Consider the following 16,319-nt stretch of genomic DNA (forward strand, 5'->3'; position numbering starts at 1 on the left):
AGGTGAATGATCTAGACCAGGGTGGTCCAACAGGCGGCCCGTGGGCCACATCCGGCCCAGCGGATGATTTTATCTGGATAGAGGCTACTTCCAACTTCGGGCCACCCGCGCCCCGCCCTCCCCCTCTCTCATGGCAGGGGCAGGAGCCCTCAGTTGTGGGTATTGCCGGTAACGCCTTCCTGCTTTAGCACAAATTGGTATCAGCAAGATCTCGGAGCTCATCAAGAGCTCCTACAGAGCCTACGGTTGAGGAACATGGCTGAGCACTCACACGTGAAACCATTACATTTGTATTCAAACATTCCAAAGTGAAACGTGTCAGAGAAATTTCTCTCCGCTTTCTAAACTTGAATCCTCCTCACGCGCTCACACAGATGATAATGACACATTGGATGCATGCAGTCGGATACAAAGCATTCAGCAATGAAGAGGTTGAGCGTAAAACAATTTTTTAATCTCTTTAACCGCCGAGGTGGGTGTCACTGCCTTTAACCCACTTGCTAACATTTGGGGTTGCCGGGACCACGCACTGCAATGGATTTTGAAACATTCTCTTACGTTGAGGTTATATAGTCCAGACTCAAAGTATATCTAGGCTGACACTCCAATACAGTCCTGGGGAAACCCTGTTTGTCGGGAGGGTTGGGGGGTGGGGGGAGTAGGGGGGGCTGTCCTTCAAACCAAGGCCCAGTCTGCCACGTTCACCTGCAAGATGCACAGTCACTCCACTTATAATAATAATAATAATCATCCTTGCATTTGATATAGCACCATATCACGTCGTTGAGACATCGCAAAATTCCTCACAGAATGTACTGCAAAGACTGTAGTTTGTGGGTGAAACTCGGCAGCCAATTGCGCACAGCAGCGTCCCTACAAACAGTCGCGGATTGAGTGAGCATAATATTATTATTTTTGAAAGGATTATTATGCCTGGAAAAGCGATCCGCCAATCGACTAACAGGGATTCTTCTTACGCCCAGAAAGCTCGTCACCAATTTAATTGAGAAAGTTTATCACAGTTAATTACTGTCAAGTTGATCACTTCACAGCAAAGTGTGAGGTGTTCAGTCCTGAAGCTGGTTAGAATTATTGACAGCTTTGCACCACATCTTTGCTCCAGACAAAGTCAATCATTCATTTCATGGCTGTTTATGGCACATTACTGTGCGCAAATTGGCGACAGTGTTCGCCTACAAAAATAAATGATCCATTACCGCTTAACAGTAAAGATCCTGTGAAGCTGAGTGACGTCCCCTTGACGTGAAAGGCATGGTGTTAATTTTTTGGGCTGCGCCTTTTATTATAGAAAGTTGTTACCTAAATCACACGATTTAATAAAAGGTGATGGCCCGTTGATTGAGGTCGCATCCATACCGAATGAAAGCTCAGACCGCAGCTTAATGTTGGAAGTGGCCTGTTATTATATTCATCTTTCTCTTGGGGTCACGATTTCGGTTTGCTCGCTTGTTTTCTACTGTGTTTAGAAAAAAAATTACAGTCAGGACTTGACAAAATGTAGCAGGGAGGGTGATCCATTGCCAGCAGAAATGGGATGCGGGGGCTAATTGGATAATACCGCACACTTCCTGAGAAATTCCACCCAGGTCCAGATTTAATCTGTTTATGAGGCATTGTAGAGTGTCCGTCTTAATTCAGTCTTAACTTAAAACGTGGTTTTCTACAGTTTCTTACAAGAACTTGCAGAGTTAAGGCTGCATTCAAATTCTGGATGCTCTGAAACGCTATCTTACTAGAGCAATGTTTTCAGCCCACATTAGAGTTGTCTCGATGGCTAATTGTCACCAGATTTGAAAGTGGAGGATTTTGGACAATCTGAATGTCACCGTTTCAAATGCTGACACAATGGACAGCTCCCATCACATTCCTGCCAAATCTCTCGCAAAATCACTGCGGGACTTTTCCCACGTAAAGTCAGCCACGGTTCCAGTGCTGTTCCCATCCGCGGGTTTAGTGGCCATGGTAAGAGGGCTTGTAGAACTCAGTGCACGAGCCATTGCCTTCAATAGAGGAGGAGAGAATGGTTTAGCAGAAAGGAAAAGCTCTCCCAGTCTGAAAACTCAACCCTTTGCTTCACATCGTCTGGGACCTTCTAAGCTCCTTGGCCAGAATTGCTGGTGTCCCTCTATAGGTTTGCTGAACAGGTGGCTATTAAAAGGGGAGGAGTAGGTGGGTGGTAGTGGGGGGGGTAAGAAGGAGTCAGCGGGTATATTTAGCATCTGAAACCTGAGAGAGGTACTTTCTGATTGGGCCGCCTAACCCTGTGGTATTTTAGACGCTGAGGCAGCCAGTTGCTCTTGCCCAGAGCTTCTTGGGAGGGAAGCTTCTTGGGAAGGTTGTAGCGGCTTGGGGGACAAAAACATTGCTTTGAAAAGTTACGGGTAAGAATCTGTTTCTATATGTCTCTGTCTGCTGTGAGCGTGTTGATTGCATCAATGGCAGTGTTGCCTTTGAGCATTTTCGATAAGGGCGGAATAGACTTTGAGGTGTTGACCTTTGCTTGGGAGATTCCAGTAGATAAAGCTTTTCTCAGATGGAGATCTATTCAGCAGTTGACCAGATAAGCAATAACCAGTTTGGGGGGGTTGGGTTTTGTACTAATTTTTTTTATATGTAACGGTGCGACAACGTTCAACGGAGACAGAAAAAAAATGTTCGACGGGACGGTGTGCCTAATTTTAACCGAGCTACCGTGGACTTTGCTTGCCTCAGAAGGAATTAGAGCTCAGCTGGCTAAACTAGACGAGCCAATCCTACAGTGGGATTGATTTACATGACAAATAACTGGAGACGTACGAACAGCTGTTGCAAGTCTCAATGCCGTGCCACTCATCCCCTCTCCTCTCCCCCTTGAAGTTCTCAAACAGTGACAGAAGCAGAAGTCATCCCTTGATTTAACACTGCGCCGAGAAATAACCAGGATTCTTTTGGCTTACTTTGATAACTACAAGTAACCTGTTTCAACCCCACTCCCCCCTTTCCTCCTCCCCCCTCCACCCCGCTTTTAACAGCTTTAAATAAAGTGCTGCGGGAACTGAAGTGGGCACAAGCCTTTGGTGATCAGCCTGGTTTCTGTGAGGTCAGCGGTTATATTTTATTGCTGACGTCTAGCAAGTATTTTTGTGCACGGTATGTCCTCCATACATTACATCGCTATCCAGAATTGTATCCAGTCTGGCTCGAAGCTCATATTCTTCGCCCAGCGTCGTTACAAATACCTTTCAAAATACAATTTCCAATTTCGGGCTCCTTTCCCCACTCCGGTTGTCTGCACCCGGTGTCTATTCCACCCATTTGTCTGTAGGAGAGATTCTGACTGATTAATGTTCCCTTAGGCTAACCCGTTCAGTGACAGGCAGTAACAATGGAGGATGATGAGGAAGAGTACACTGAATATGAAGAGTATGAAGTGGAGGAGACTGTCACGGTAAGATGCTTGAGTGTTGCAGACCTTTGGTTATACCCAGGGAGGAAGGATGTGTGCGTGTGTATGGGGGTGCGGTGGGTGGGGGGTGATGGACGAAAATCAAGGCGTATTGAAGTTTCTACCACTGAGGTGTCTTCATCAAGTTCTTTTCGACCCCCGTTGAACGAGTAATTGCGGATCCCCTCTCGATCCGAATTCAATCTTAACAAACATAAGAATTGTGGAGAGATATGAATCTTTTTTTAAAAAAAATTGGATGAGTCAATTATTTATTAATTATTTATTACGTCACGTTAAAAGACTCACCCATATGTGTGGAATACATTATAAACACCGTCATTAGATAGTTGGGTTGAATGGCCTGTCATAATTCTATAAATGTCGTGTACAGTGTGTTCTGAAAGAGCAGACGTTGATGCAGGACCCACAAATAATAAAGGAAACGCTTCTTTTGTGTTTTGTACGTTGATTTAGATTTTTTTTTCTTTCTTGAAAGAGCTCCCGTTTGTTTCATGTAACTTTTTTTCAATTTATTTTCGGCGTGGGGAGAGAGAGAGAGAGAGAGAGAGAGAGAGAAAGAATTTAAAATAAGGCTAAAAAGTGATCCCAACATATTTGTTCGAGCCATTCTCGTAGGGGATGTAAATTTCAAGAAGCAAATCTGTCCTCACGTCATGATAAGCTGCCTGCTGATTTTCCTCTCCTGGCTCACAGTGGCGACTATACCACTTACTGCACTGCGAATACTGAAGCAGTTATAAAAGAAATGCTGAGCTTGCACAAGGAATTCAAAGCCCGAGCTCCAAACAGGCTGATCAGTCATTTCTGATCAGTCAGTTGCCAGGGTAGAAAGGCACTCCTAATATAAGGTCGGTTTCAGCAAAATAGCCTCTCGTGTTTGGCGCTAGACATCAGTTGCAGGGAGGAATTGACCGTTTGAGAATATTTAGAAATATATACTCGCGTACGTTGATTTACTTTTGCGGTTGACACTCTGCCAGCGCTGTAATTAATAATAATAATGCTTAACAATGCTTACATTTGCTATCGGGCTTTTATTTGTCTCCCAAAATACAAAGTCAGTTCCTTTGAAATATATTCTGTGAAGCGCTTTCAGACATCTCAACAATGTGATAAGACGCTATATCAAATGCAAGGATTGTTATCTCACGTCGGGAGGACGTCCCAAAGTGGAATTTCCCCCAATAGTTTGCAGTGACACCAAGTACAGTGGATTACAAATGCAAATTTCTAACACGTTTTAGGTTGGAAACATTTCAAATCCTAGACCGGGGGTGGGTGGGATTTCATTGCTCTAATTGCATGACGAATCTGATAAATATTGACTCCATTGGTTTGATACTGTTACCTCTCCTGAGGGTAGCTTTGAAATGTATCTGTCGGTCACGGGTAAGAAATGTGGTCGGGGGATTATTCCAATCGATTTGATTTTCCATTCTTTAGTGAGTAATATTATTATCAGCGGATAAAAGGGAACAGGGAAGAAACTGGAACTATAAACGCACGGCAATTGTGCCAAGTGAGAGATTTTCAGCCGAGGCGAAGATGGGGCTGGCGTGGGGGAGTGAGGGAATTACATTACATAGAATTAATAGATCGCAGCACAGAAAGAGGCCATAATGCCCAACTCGTCCGTACCGGTGTTTGTACTGCGCATTAGCATTCAGTGCGCTATGTGATAATTACATAGCACATTTTCACCCAGTATTTAATGGATTATATTAAGCTTCGACTGTAGAACTAAATGGCTTGTAATCAATAGGAAAAGCGATTGCTAGTCCCTTAAAACATACCTACCTCGGTGGAGTCTGCTAAAACAATAACTTTATAGGCAATTAATTTCCATGACCTAAAATATTCTGGTGATTGATCCATCGTTCATACCTTGAAAATGTCCATACATTGTTGATCATTCCTGGTTTTGTGACTCTTATTAAAAGAAATGTACTTCAGCCATTTAGGAGACATCATCTCCGACTCAGCAATGCTCAGAGAATAATGAAGTCCGACACTTTGTGAATTTAAAAACATCAGTAAATAGTTTCAAGTGTTCAATGTTTAAGTGCAATAAATCAATACAAATATTGTATTGTGTTGAATTCACACTTACCTATCTTATAATTTATTCATCCCCCTCTTATAATTTATTCATCCCCCAAAAATCTAACTTTACTTTGTCCGCTGTTGAAACCCTGCTGTGTAATGTTGATACCGGCACTGTGCAAAAAAGTGTTTATGAGCAGGTCTTTCTGATTACATCTGGATTTATTCTATTCGTGTAGTGTTTTAGAGCATATCCACAATTTGGCAAATTCTTAAATACAGCCTTAATTTTGAAGCCAGTTTTCTTTGAGTTTCTTGTAGGAAACGACAGACAACCGATTTCATTCAGTTAATTTCGTTCAACCGAAATATTCATTCAGAACTCTACTGCCCGCACAGTTACCCAGACCAAACTCCGTACCCACATCTCACCAGTTCTGGCCAGGCTCTACTGGCCCCCCATCACCAAACGGACCAACGTCAAGATCCTCATTCTTGTGTTCAAATCCCTTCACTCTTTGGCACCTCCCTACCTCTCCGACCTCCTCGCTCCCTAATCCACCGCCCGGCGTCTCCGCTAGACTGGCACCGGCCTCCTGCTCGTCCCTTGCACCCTCTGCCCCACCGTCGGAGGTCGCTCTTTCAACCACTGCACCCCGAAACTCTGGAACACTCCCTTAATCCCTCCGCCTTGCCCCCCTCTCCCCCCTTTTTCAAGTCCCGCCTGAAAATCTGCAGTCTTCGACTGTGCTTACGGCCACCTCCAACCCCAGCTCGGAGTCACTGTTAAGCGTTCTGAGACGCTACCCTGCATGGAGGCGCTAAATAAATACAAACTGTACTTTGTGTCATGAAGTGCTTTGTATTTGGGGTAGCGTCACTGCAATATCATTCTATTTCCTTTTTCTTTCATGGCAAGCGGTGTTCCTTTGCAAAAATGTCTCAGTTGATTTAATTCCCTCTGTGTTTGTTCATGAGCAATGTAACTGAAACAGCCCCATTCTATTTTGGTAGATTTAGCTGATTATAATCAGCCTGGGGCGGACTCATATTTGTATGTGTTGTGTGCATTCTTTCCACATGTTCATTGCCCTCGTGGAACTCTCCACAGGGCGGTCATGTAACATCTGGTCACTAATCTCCTTAGAGCCCAGGTTTCCAATCTCCATCCTGCGCCATTCTTAATGTTAAACTCATATCCAGTGTTGATTTAATTCAAATGACTTCACCCCTCCAAATGCGCTCCAACACAACTGCTTTTTTTGCACACTGGGTAAAAGTCATCCAAAAAAAAGGATTCCTCTCATACCATCATCGTGAACTGTGTCTTATTTGTCATCCCCAGCAGATTGGCTTAATGTAACTCACCCACATACCATTCATTACTTTTGGGCCAGTTCTGGAGTGAACCCACGTCAGCCTTTGTTAGTCACCAATTTCACAGTTGCACGCTTAGTTGGGCTTTGTAGAAGATCGAGTGATTTTAGTTCAGTATCAGGACACTATAGAAAATATGAGTCCACCCCAGGCTGATTATAATCAGCTAAATCTACTAAAATAGAATGGGACAAATAATAACAACAGGTTCAAAATGCGCACAATGTGCAGTAGACAAGGCTGGGGCTGAAATGAAAGGTCATTTGTAATGTGTATCCATGTAATCTCAGTTCTGCAGTTGAAGTCATGACTAAGTAATTGGCATTTCCGTAGATAATTCTAAAGCACTTACGTAGGACATCTAAATAGGGTCTTAATATTGGCTTTCACACGTAAGATTTTGCCTCTTGTATTGTGTCTCTCTGCCAGCAAAGATTATATTGATGGAAAGTGTAATGAATAGTTGCCCTTAATTAAATCAAGTCGGACACAATGGCGATAACTAACGCATGTTGGACTCGCACGTGGCAAAGATAAAACTTGCCTTGCAACTGAATTGTGAGATTTGGTAGGTTTGATAATGGATCGGGTTTTTACTAACAGAGTGGCCAATTGAAGTACGGGAACAGGAGTAGGCCATTCAACCCCTCGAGCCTGTTCTGTCATTCTACAGGGTGACCAAAAAGTCGCGATGCCATTCCCATGTCTAATAAGTCTTAAAGAAAGGCCGAAGAAATAAAGTAATTATTCTTAAAAATAAACGATATCCTTTATTAGATCATGGCTGATTTGCACTTCAACTCCAATTATTTTTAACACAATGGAATTGTGAGCACCGAAAGGTGCGAGAGAGAGAGCTCTGAATCAGGCAGGTTAGATATAATCTGTACAGATGGGCCAGTTTCCATTACACAGGAAGCTTATTGTGAGGGCTGTTGAAGGTCTTTGTAAGTTCACACACAACTAGGAAAAAGTCAGGTAATGCTATCATTTCTGATTCTCATTCTCTATGGAACTTTATCCCGACTGTAGTACCATACATATGAAGAAACGGAAAGTAGAAAGGGGAACTTGAGTAAGGAGGTAAAAGAGGGTTTTCATCCGCTGTGTGTGTGTGTGTGTTACTTGCATAAAGATAATTGCTGCTCTGTCAGTTTGCATGTAGGGTTATCCTGTGATGCGCTTTGAGATGTCTCAATGATGTGATGAAGCTCTAAAGGAAATGCAAGGATTATTATTATTATTTTTGCCAACATCTCCCCCCATAAAATATACAGTTAATTCACTTTACAGCATATTCTGGATAGTCAGTGTTTCGGACCCGAGCTGGCAGGTGGGATTGAGGAGCGTAGAGGGCAGGGGGGGCAGCAGGATGAGCGAAAGCATGGTCGAAAAGGAGGATCTTGAGGTGGGTCCTGAAGGAGTGAGAAGTGGAGCATTTCTTTGTGTGAACACTGGACGCTGAATACCAGCCGTGTTGGATTATGATCAGCCAATATAGCCAAACCCAAACCCTGTTCCAACCCAGCTATTGCTGCATAAATGTCACTATAGTCACTTTGTAGCCTGGGGGAGGAATAATGCAACAACTGTTTAAAACATGACCCTACAATATGCATGAGCCAAACTTTGCACTTGGAGTTTCCAGCGGAACCATAATAACTGGTGCTGTAGAGCAGAGTAGAGCAGAGGGCAATCCCTTGATACAGAAGTGCTAACTGGTGCTTGAATCATAGAATCATAGAATATTACAACACAGAAAGAGGCCATTCAACCCATCGTGCCTGTACTGGCTCTTTGGAAGAGCCACCCAGCTACCCAATCAGTCCCACTGCCCCACACTTACCCCATAACCTTGCAATTTTTTTGAGTTTGAGGGTGTCTACAATGCAGCGAACTCCATGGCTCTCGACCCAAATTAGTGTAGTGTTGCGTTGTGTTGCTCAGCCTGGGTAAGAGTGCGCTCAGTCTGTCTTAAGGCGACATGATCTGTGTCTGTCTTGTTGGCCCACCGACACTTTTCGCTGGAAGCTTTGCTCTTTTGCCTGAGGTTGATTTGTTTGCAAGCGCTGGAACATGGCTGACAAGCAGCTCTGCCTCTTTGTGATTGCCAGCACGGGCCGGGTCGATGGTAATCAAAAGTGGGGGTTGGGGGGCTGCGTGGGAGAGGCGGTCTGAAGGAAACGTCTGCGGACCGACCTGAGAGGGCGAATTGGAGCCCCAATTCCAGGGGTCAAGGATGGTCTGGAGGATGAGATGGGACGGACTGACATGTAGGGAGATGACTCCGAGCTTTTATCCTGAGCTTTGTGAAGCGCTTTGTAAAGGGGCTTCATGTCGCATGGCTACTCTGTGTGTGGATCAGCATTTACTGCCGGCAAATGCCACACAAGTATAGTCTGCTGCAGTAAATGTGACACCTTTCATTTAGCCGTTTGATCAACAATTTTTCTTCCCCGCAAGATTTCGGAACCACGAACGACTATTTCAAAGGTGAGCACAGCAATGGTTTTAAAAGCTTTAAAAGCTTAAAAAATGGCGCAGTCAATCAATTTGTGATACAAACAAATCTGGTGACATATTTGACCGGAACATAATTCTATTGTTTTTTAAAATTATTTTTGTTTTAATGTGAAAAAAGGAATAAGACACAATTGTTTTCCTGTGGTGTATCTGTATAGACATTTTCTTCAGCTGTGTAAAAAAATGACTTTTACGTACACGCTCCTGAGAGGCCTGAAATTCTGCCTTGTCTCAGCCTTTGTGACTATTTGACTTCAAAATTTAAGATCAGGGAGAACGACGGAAACATTGTCAAAGAATTTGGTCGCTCAACCCACAACTGTTTGTGGGGACGCTGCTGTGCCCAATTGGCTGCTGCGTTTCACCCACAAAATATACAGTCAATTCACTTTACCGTATATTCTGTGAAGCGCTTTGGGACGTCCTCCCGACGTGAAAAGCGCTATATCAAATGCAAGGATTATTATTATTATTATTACAAAGCGCTTTGAGACGCCTCGATGACGTGATAAGGCGCTATATCAAATGCAAGGATCATTATCATTGTTATTATTATTACTAAAATTTAGCCTTAATTTGGAAACCCATACTTTTTAAGAAGTTCTAAAAATTGGCTTCCAAATTAAAGCTAACCCAAGAATTTTTGCACAATTCTGCCCAGTCTTAGGTTTCAAGACAAGATAATCTTGTCAGGCTGAGGCTAGATTTTCTTTTGGTCGCTTGACGTTTGCATTTCCATTTTATTTAATGGGATTTGCGTATATTAGAGTACTTTACTGCAACAAATAGAGAAGATGTTGATCCCATTAAATAAAAATCCAGAGATTTGGCCTGACAGAGAGACTGTTTTCAAAAATTGTTCAGATTAACCCTCACGTTTTATTTAGTGGTTTGATTATTTTTCTTCCCAACAAGGTTTCGGAACCACGAACTGTCATTAAACGGGTGAGAATATCAATGATGTTTAAAACAAAAAAAAAGTGTCCCTGACTAACGAAACATCACAGCGATTTGTGCTACATACTAAGCTGTCGAGAAGGAGCTGCATACAGCCTGGAGCATGTTTCTCCTGCTTCTTATCATGTTCATGCAACCTTAGTCTCCAAAGTATATAAGATTGAAAAATACCTCTCAAATAGCAGCTTTTTTTTCTTCAACCGACCCATTTCACGCGAAGCTCCATGAAATTATCATCGCTCTTCATGTCAAGCTTGCTGCAGGTAAAGCGACTTGAATTGAGCTTATCTGAAGGCTGTTTTTCTTTCTTGACAGGTTTCGGATCCGTCCACGACCACCACCCAGGTGAGACCCTATAAAAACTGAGATTGTGCAGTGTTTTTGGTGCTCTGCGTAAAGTGCTGGATGAAAATTAATGCCGTCTTTTCCTTGGGTGCTTCAAGACCCAGCAGGTGCTATCCGAAACTGGGTTACCTGTCCGACAGGTAAAAAAGAAACGGAAGGTTGACACCTCAAAGTTCATGACACCGTACCTTGCGCACAGTCAGAAGATGCAGAATCTTTTTAGCCAGGTATGGGGTGAATCCAGTCTGCTTCACGTCTCACGGCTGTTTGCGTGTCCGTTTGCTTTATGTTCTTTTCACATTCCGCTCTCCGCCTTGACCATTTGGTGATAGAAAATAACAATAATAATAATTTGGTCACTTCAATCAATCCACAACTGTCTGTGGGACGCTGCTGTGCTCGATTGGCTGCTGCGTTTCGACCACAAAATATTCTGCGAAGCGCTTTGATCGCCACAACAATAATAAGGAGCTATATCAAATGCAAAAATTATTCTTTTTATTATTATTATTAGCTCACAAGCAGGGCCTGTAAAATGTCATACAATTTACCGAGGGTAACAATTCCCAGGATTTTTTTTTTGGTGGGGGGGGGAATAAAGAAATTCGCCCGGCTCAGTCAGTAACTGTTATTTCATTCTTTGTGCATTTATCCGTAGAACAAATACAAAGAAATGTACGAAAAGGAAAGAGGAAAGTCTTACGCTCACACCTCGGACACGCCAGAACTCAGGAGGATTCGCAAGGTGCAGAGGCAGCTCAGTGATGTGAGTAAGGCTGCTTGTCAAAGTTACGGGTGGGCAATGTCGTTCACACTGACTGCAACGATGTGAAAACGACTGGGGTTTTACCAGACACAATGTTAATGCTTAATGTTAATGCTCCAGATTGCTCATTGGCTGACAACGCGATCAGCATCTCAGGACCATCATCTTACAAGAACAACAACAACGAATCACATTCACACAGCGTCCTTCACGGCGGGAGGACGTCCCAAAGTCCTGGACGGTCTAGGATGTCACCTGAGCTGGGCGTTGGAATCAGAAAGGGTGGAGGGCAGGGAGGGTGGGGGTAGGAGGGTGACAGAAGGCACAGTCGAAGAGGAAGATGTTGAAGGAGGCAAGGGAGGGGGCGAGGCCAAGGGACTGTGGGATGGAATTCCAAAGGGTATAATTTGAATTATAACCTTACAATTAAACTTGCGCTATGCAGAGTGGGGGGGGGGGGGGGGTGGTGAAGGGGAGGAATAAAAAGAGGATGCTTATCCTTCTCTGGTTAATAAGTATACCGGGCTTCGCTGATGTGCACTTATAAATGAGACTTCGATTGATTGGGATCGTTGGACAAACAGCGGGTGCAATAGGATCCTGGGCAGACGTGTTGTGTCCACCCTGTAGCGCAGGTGGCTTGAGGGCAGGCTCTCACCTGCAATAGGACTGAAATGTACGTAAGCGGACACTGGCAATATTGTCCACCCCTGGTTTGTGTTTCAATAATCCAGGTCAAGTATCGTATGGAAGCAGACAAGACGAAGAATATCAGCCACCTCGATGGACTATCTCGGGAAGTTGCCCACGCCAAACATGTCTCCCAATTAGTCAGCAAGGTGAGTCCGACACAACTGCTGAGAAGAAGACGCCCCACTTGCCACATCGTGTCTGGTTGGGCTGGCTCTTCAAAGAGCAATCCCTTCAGTCCCATAATGAAGGCGACTAATGAAGGTCGCACAGTTCTTAAGTTCACCCCAATTTCCATCCCTTTAGCACTATATCTGCAGTAGTGTCAGGTAATGTTACGTGGGATGGACTCATGCCATGTGGGGGGGTGCAAGGTGAGTATTGTACAGGGTGTCCACAATGTCCTCTTACCCCACGCCCCCCCCAACCACCCCCCCCACTCCTGCCCATGTTACAAAACAACGATGTGAGACTATGGAAAAATGGAAACAAAAAGGTAGTCACTTGGAAAGCAAGGTACTGATAGAGAAAAGGCTGTGTTTCAATGATCAAGTACCGTATGGAAGGGTACAAGACGAAGAATATCACCCTCTGATAAAATAGTGGAACAGGTTTTTGATGGGATTATTATCTTACATCTGTTTCTATGTTACTGGTATAGCTACCAGTTTCCTCCACAGCAACACGTTGAAATAAACAGCCCTACAGAGAGGGGAGATCACAACGTAGTCTGCGATTTACACACCATTAATTGACATTCCCTCTTACGGTGTCTAATGGTTAGCGCAAGCAAGAGGACCTGGGTTCGATTCCCGGGCGGGGCGAAACCTTAGGCAAGTTTCCTTGCCTCTGTTTACCGAGTTTCCACACGCCTCTGTTTACCTAGCAGTAACAACAACAAAAAATTATATTTGTATAGTACCTTTCACGTCGGGAGGATGTCCCAAGGCGCTGGACAGTGTACCACATTTCAGACCCGAGCTGGGGTCAGGAGGGAGAAGGGAGGGGAGGGGAAGGGGGGTGACCGATGGCATGGTCGAAGGGGAGGGTTCTGAGGCGCGACTTGAAGGAGGCGAAGGAGGGGGCGAGGCAAAGTGATTGGGGGATGGAGTTCCAGAGGTTGAGGGCAGAGTGGCTGAAGGCTTTCCCAAAAATGGTGGGGCGGGTGGGTCGGGGGATGTGGAGCAGGCCGGAGCTGACTGAGCGCAGGGAGCGGGTGGGTTAGTAGGGGGTTAGGACGTCACAGAGATAGGGTGGGGCGAGGCCATGGAGGGCTTTGTAGGTGAGGTCCAGGATTTTGAACTGGATCCTCTGAAGGATAGAGAGCCAATGGAGTCGGGCGAGAATAGGGGAGATGGGACCACGGAGTTTGGTGCGGGAGAGGACACGGGCTGCAGAGTTCTGGATTATCTGCAGCCTGTGGAGGGAGGAGTTGGGAAAGGCGACAAGCAGGACGTTTGCATAGTCGAGCCTTGAGGTGATGAAGTTATGAACAAGAGTTTCAGTAAGTGGGAACCCGGTTGATTAATTGATTAGTGGAACACTTTTCTGGCGGAGATAATCGTTTAAAAAAAAATTTGGGTCAATCCACGACTGTTTTGTGGGACACTGCTGTGTGCAATTGGCTGCTGCGTTTCACCTACAAAATTTTCAATCAATTCACTTTACAGTATATTCTCTGAAGCTCTTTCAGACGTCTCAATGATTTGATTAGGCACTATATCAAATGCGAGAATTATTATTACTGTAGCAATTCAATTCAACGCAACATGATGCCGGATTGAAGAGCACTTTGGCTGATTTAATAGTAGTCAAATTTCACAGCTGCTCTTAAAAAAAACATCAATCATACTGACATACAGGTCTTGCTGCAGATATCTTCAGAGGGTTAACCTTCTGCTTACTCAGCTCAGGGTTTCCAATCTTGCAAAGCCATGGTTTTAGCTAGTTAGATTCCAGGAGTCATCCCCAACACACTCTTGCTAACCTGCGCCTAATACTTTCCGGAATTAGGTAAGTAGGATGCCTCCCTCCAGGGGAGAGAGAGAGAGACTCATGGAATTCTCAGTTTGGTTTGGATACTGTGAAGCAATGGCGATGGGTTTCCACGTGCGTCAGACACCCGGATGACCTGCTCTGTCTATTCCAGGTGTTGTACAAACAGAAGTGGGAGGAATCCAAAGACGTGTACCAGCTGCCCCCGGACGCCCCTGAGCTTGTGCAAGCTGTGAAGTTTGCCGCAATGTTCAGCCCGGTAAGCAAAGCCTCTTAGTGACATCTCAAGTCTATCGTAAACCATCACATGGATTCTTGTAATGTATTTGTGAGAGCACTCGCCTCGCAAGCGAGAAGACCTGGATTCGATTCCCAGGCAGGTCGAAACCTTAGGCAAGTTTCCTTACTCCACACTCCCCTGTTTACCCAGCAGTAAGTAGTTAATTGATCGTTAGTCGATCGGTGGATTGCTTTCCGCCGGTAATAATCACTCCAAAAAAAAAATGGGGCACTCAATCCATGACTATTTGTGGGACACTGATGTGCTCAATTGGCTACCGCCCACAAAATATACAGTCAATTAATTAACTTTACGATATATTCTGTGAAGCGCTTTGAGATTTCAACGACTTGATAAGGCACTATATGAAATGAAAAGTTTATTATTATTCATTCCCACTGCCCTGCCCCTTCAAGTCTTAATCTTTCACGTACATGTCTATTTCGCTCTTGAGATTCGAAATGGAAACTTTGCTTGAAAGTCTTTCCTTTCCTTTTTTTTCCCCTCGAAGAAATTGTACAAGGAAGACTGGGAACAGGACAAAGTCTTCTACTTTCCTTACTCTGACAGTCCAGAGCTCAGAAGAGTTGCGAATGCTCAGAAAGTCCTCAGCGATGTGAGTATCTTTAGTGCACAAAGTGAAGTACAATGAGGTGGTTTGTTTGCTTTTTTATTGGTGGTGTTGTTGGTAAGAGCGCGTCGGGTAATCAAAAAGCTGAAAAATAAAACAAAAATTTACTTAAGTGAAAACAGAAGTCGCTGGGAACACGTAGCAGGTCAGGCAGCATCTATGGAGAGAGGAAAATGAGTTAACGTTTCAGTTAACTTTTGTCAGAACTCAAAATTTGCTTTGATTGGTTTGCGTGGTTCAGTAATAGAAGTAATATGTCATTCGGGCCCAAAGAAGATTAAACCAGAAGGCAAAGCCTTGGCCCTTTACTTCCCAGGCTGGTTTACCTGCGACAAAAGAGCAGAATTTTTCAATGCCCTCGATATTCAGACGAGTTGGAAGTTGGGTGTTAGCAGTTTAAAAAAAAGACCAATTAAAACATGAGATTAGCAATTGCATTTAACTCAGCTGTGTTGCAATGATTAGGAGAGTGAGCGCAGCTGTACAGAGCTCTGGTCAAGCCGAACCTAAAGTACTCATATGCTTCTAGTCACCACAATATAATGGGGCTGCTCAGGTTTCAAAGGGATGATGAGGAGAAGAAAAACAAAGTTGATGTCCATGTGTTTGTGGAATGATCTGAGAGGAACAATTAGAGAAGCTGGGGCTCATCAGTCTTGCAAGGAGTCATCTCAGAGGGAACTTTATAACTTATTAACAGCAGAAGGTATTATTCACAGTGTAGCTAATGTTACTGTATCTGGAGAGCTTGTTCCATTCCAGACACAGGGAAATTTCCATACTTGGATGGCAATCTTGCGTTGGAACTCTGAGTCTGGTTTGGATTCTCTTTAGCACCGTCATGGGTTTCCACGTGATTCAGACACCTGTTTCACCCTCCCACCCCGCCACCCTCCCCTCTTGTTTCTTCCTTACCAGATCCAGTACAAGAAAGGACACAATGAGCGAAAGGCCAAATACACGTCGCTGGCAAACCCACCAGATGTGGAGCTTGCCAAAAAGGTTTTCAATCAGCTCAGTGACGTAAGTATCCTTGACCGAGCACTCGAATGAATGTTCATATTAGACACCCGCATCATGTACAAGCATATAGGAACATAGGAACATAGGAATTAGGAGCAAGAGTAGGCCATTCGGCCCCTCAAGCCTGCCCCGCCATTCAATAAGATCATGGTTAATCTTCTAACCTAACTCCATCTGCCCGCCTTATCCGTATATCCCTTAATCCCTCTATTCTTTAGGA

The 16,319-nt window shown here is 44.3% G+C and overlaps 1 protein-coding gene across 25 annotated transcripts in view; it reads left to right on the forward strand.

The window, feature by feature from the left end:
* The first annotated feature begins 2,281 nt into the window (after nt 1–2,281).
* neb (nebulin) overlaps nt 2,282–16,319 on the forward strand; it is a 131,180-nt gene continuing 117,142 nt past the window's right edge. For 16 of the 25 annotated variants that reach the window (XM_007896295.2, XM_042336331.1, XM_007896299.2 and 13 more), the window contains exons 1-12: nt 2,283–2,402; nt 3,357–3,448; nt 7,922–7,972; nt 9,353–9,382; nt 10,328–10,357; nt 10,685–10,714; nt 10,813–10,941; nt 11,373–11,480; nt 12,215–12,319; nt 14,320–14,424; nt 14,957–15,061; nt 15,995–16,099. In XM_007896295.2, coding sequence (XP_007894486.2) covers nt 3,386–3,448; nt 7,922–7,972; nt 9,353–9,382; nt 10,328–10,357; nt 10,685–10,714; nt 10,813–10,941; nt 11,373–11,480; nt 12,215–12,319; nt 14,320–14,424; nt 14,957–15,061; nt 15,995–16,099 — 861 coding nt within the window. In that variant the 5' untranslated portion in view covers nt 2,283–2,402; nt 3,357–3,385. Of the gene's footprint in view, nt 2,403–3,356; nt 3,449–7,921; nt 7,973–9,352; nt 9,383–10,327; nt 10,358–10,684; nt 10,715–10,812; nt 10,942–11,372; nt 11,481–12,214; nt 12,320–14,319; nt 14,425–14,956; nt 15,062–15,994; nt 16,100–16,319 lie in introns of all 25 variants that reach the window. The other 9 variants (XM_007896321.2, XM_007896305.2, XM_007896301.2 and 6 more) reach the window with 4 other exon arrangements.

This window comes from Callorhinchus milii, unplaced genomic scaffold, assembly GCF_018977255.1.
Source record: "Callorhinchus milii isolate IMCB2004 unplaced genomic scaffold, IMCB_Cmil_1.0 Scaffold6, whole genome shotgun sequence".
Classification (NCBI taxonomy): domain Eukaryota; kingdom Metazoa; phylum Chordata; class Chondrichthyes; order Chimaeriformes; family Callorhinchidae; genus Callorhinchus; species Callorhinchus milii.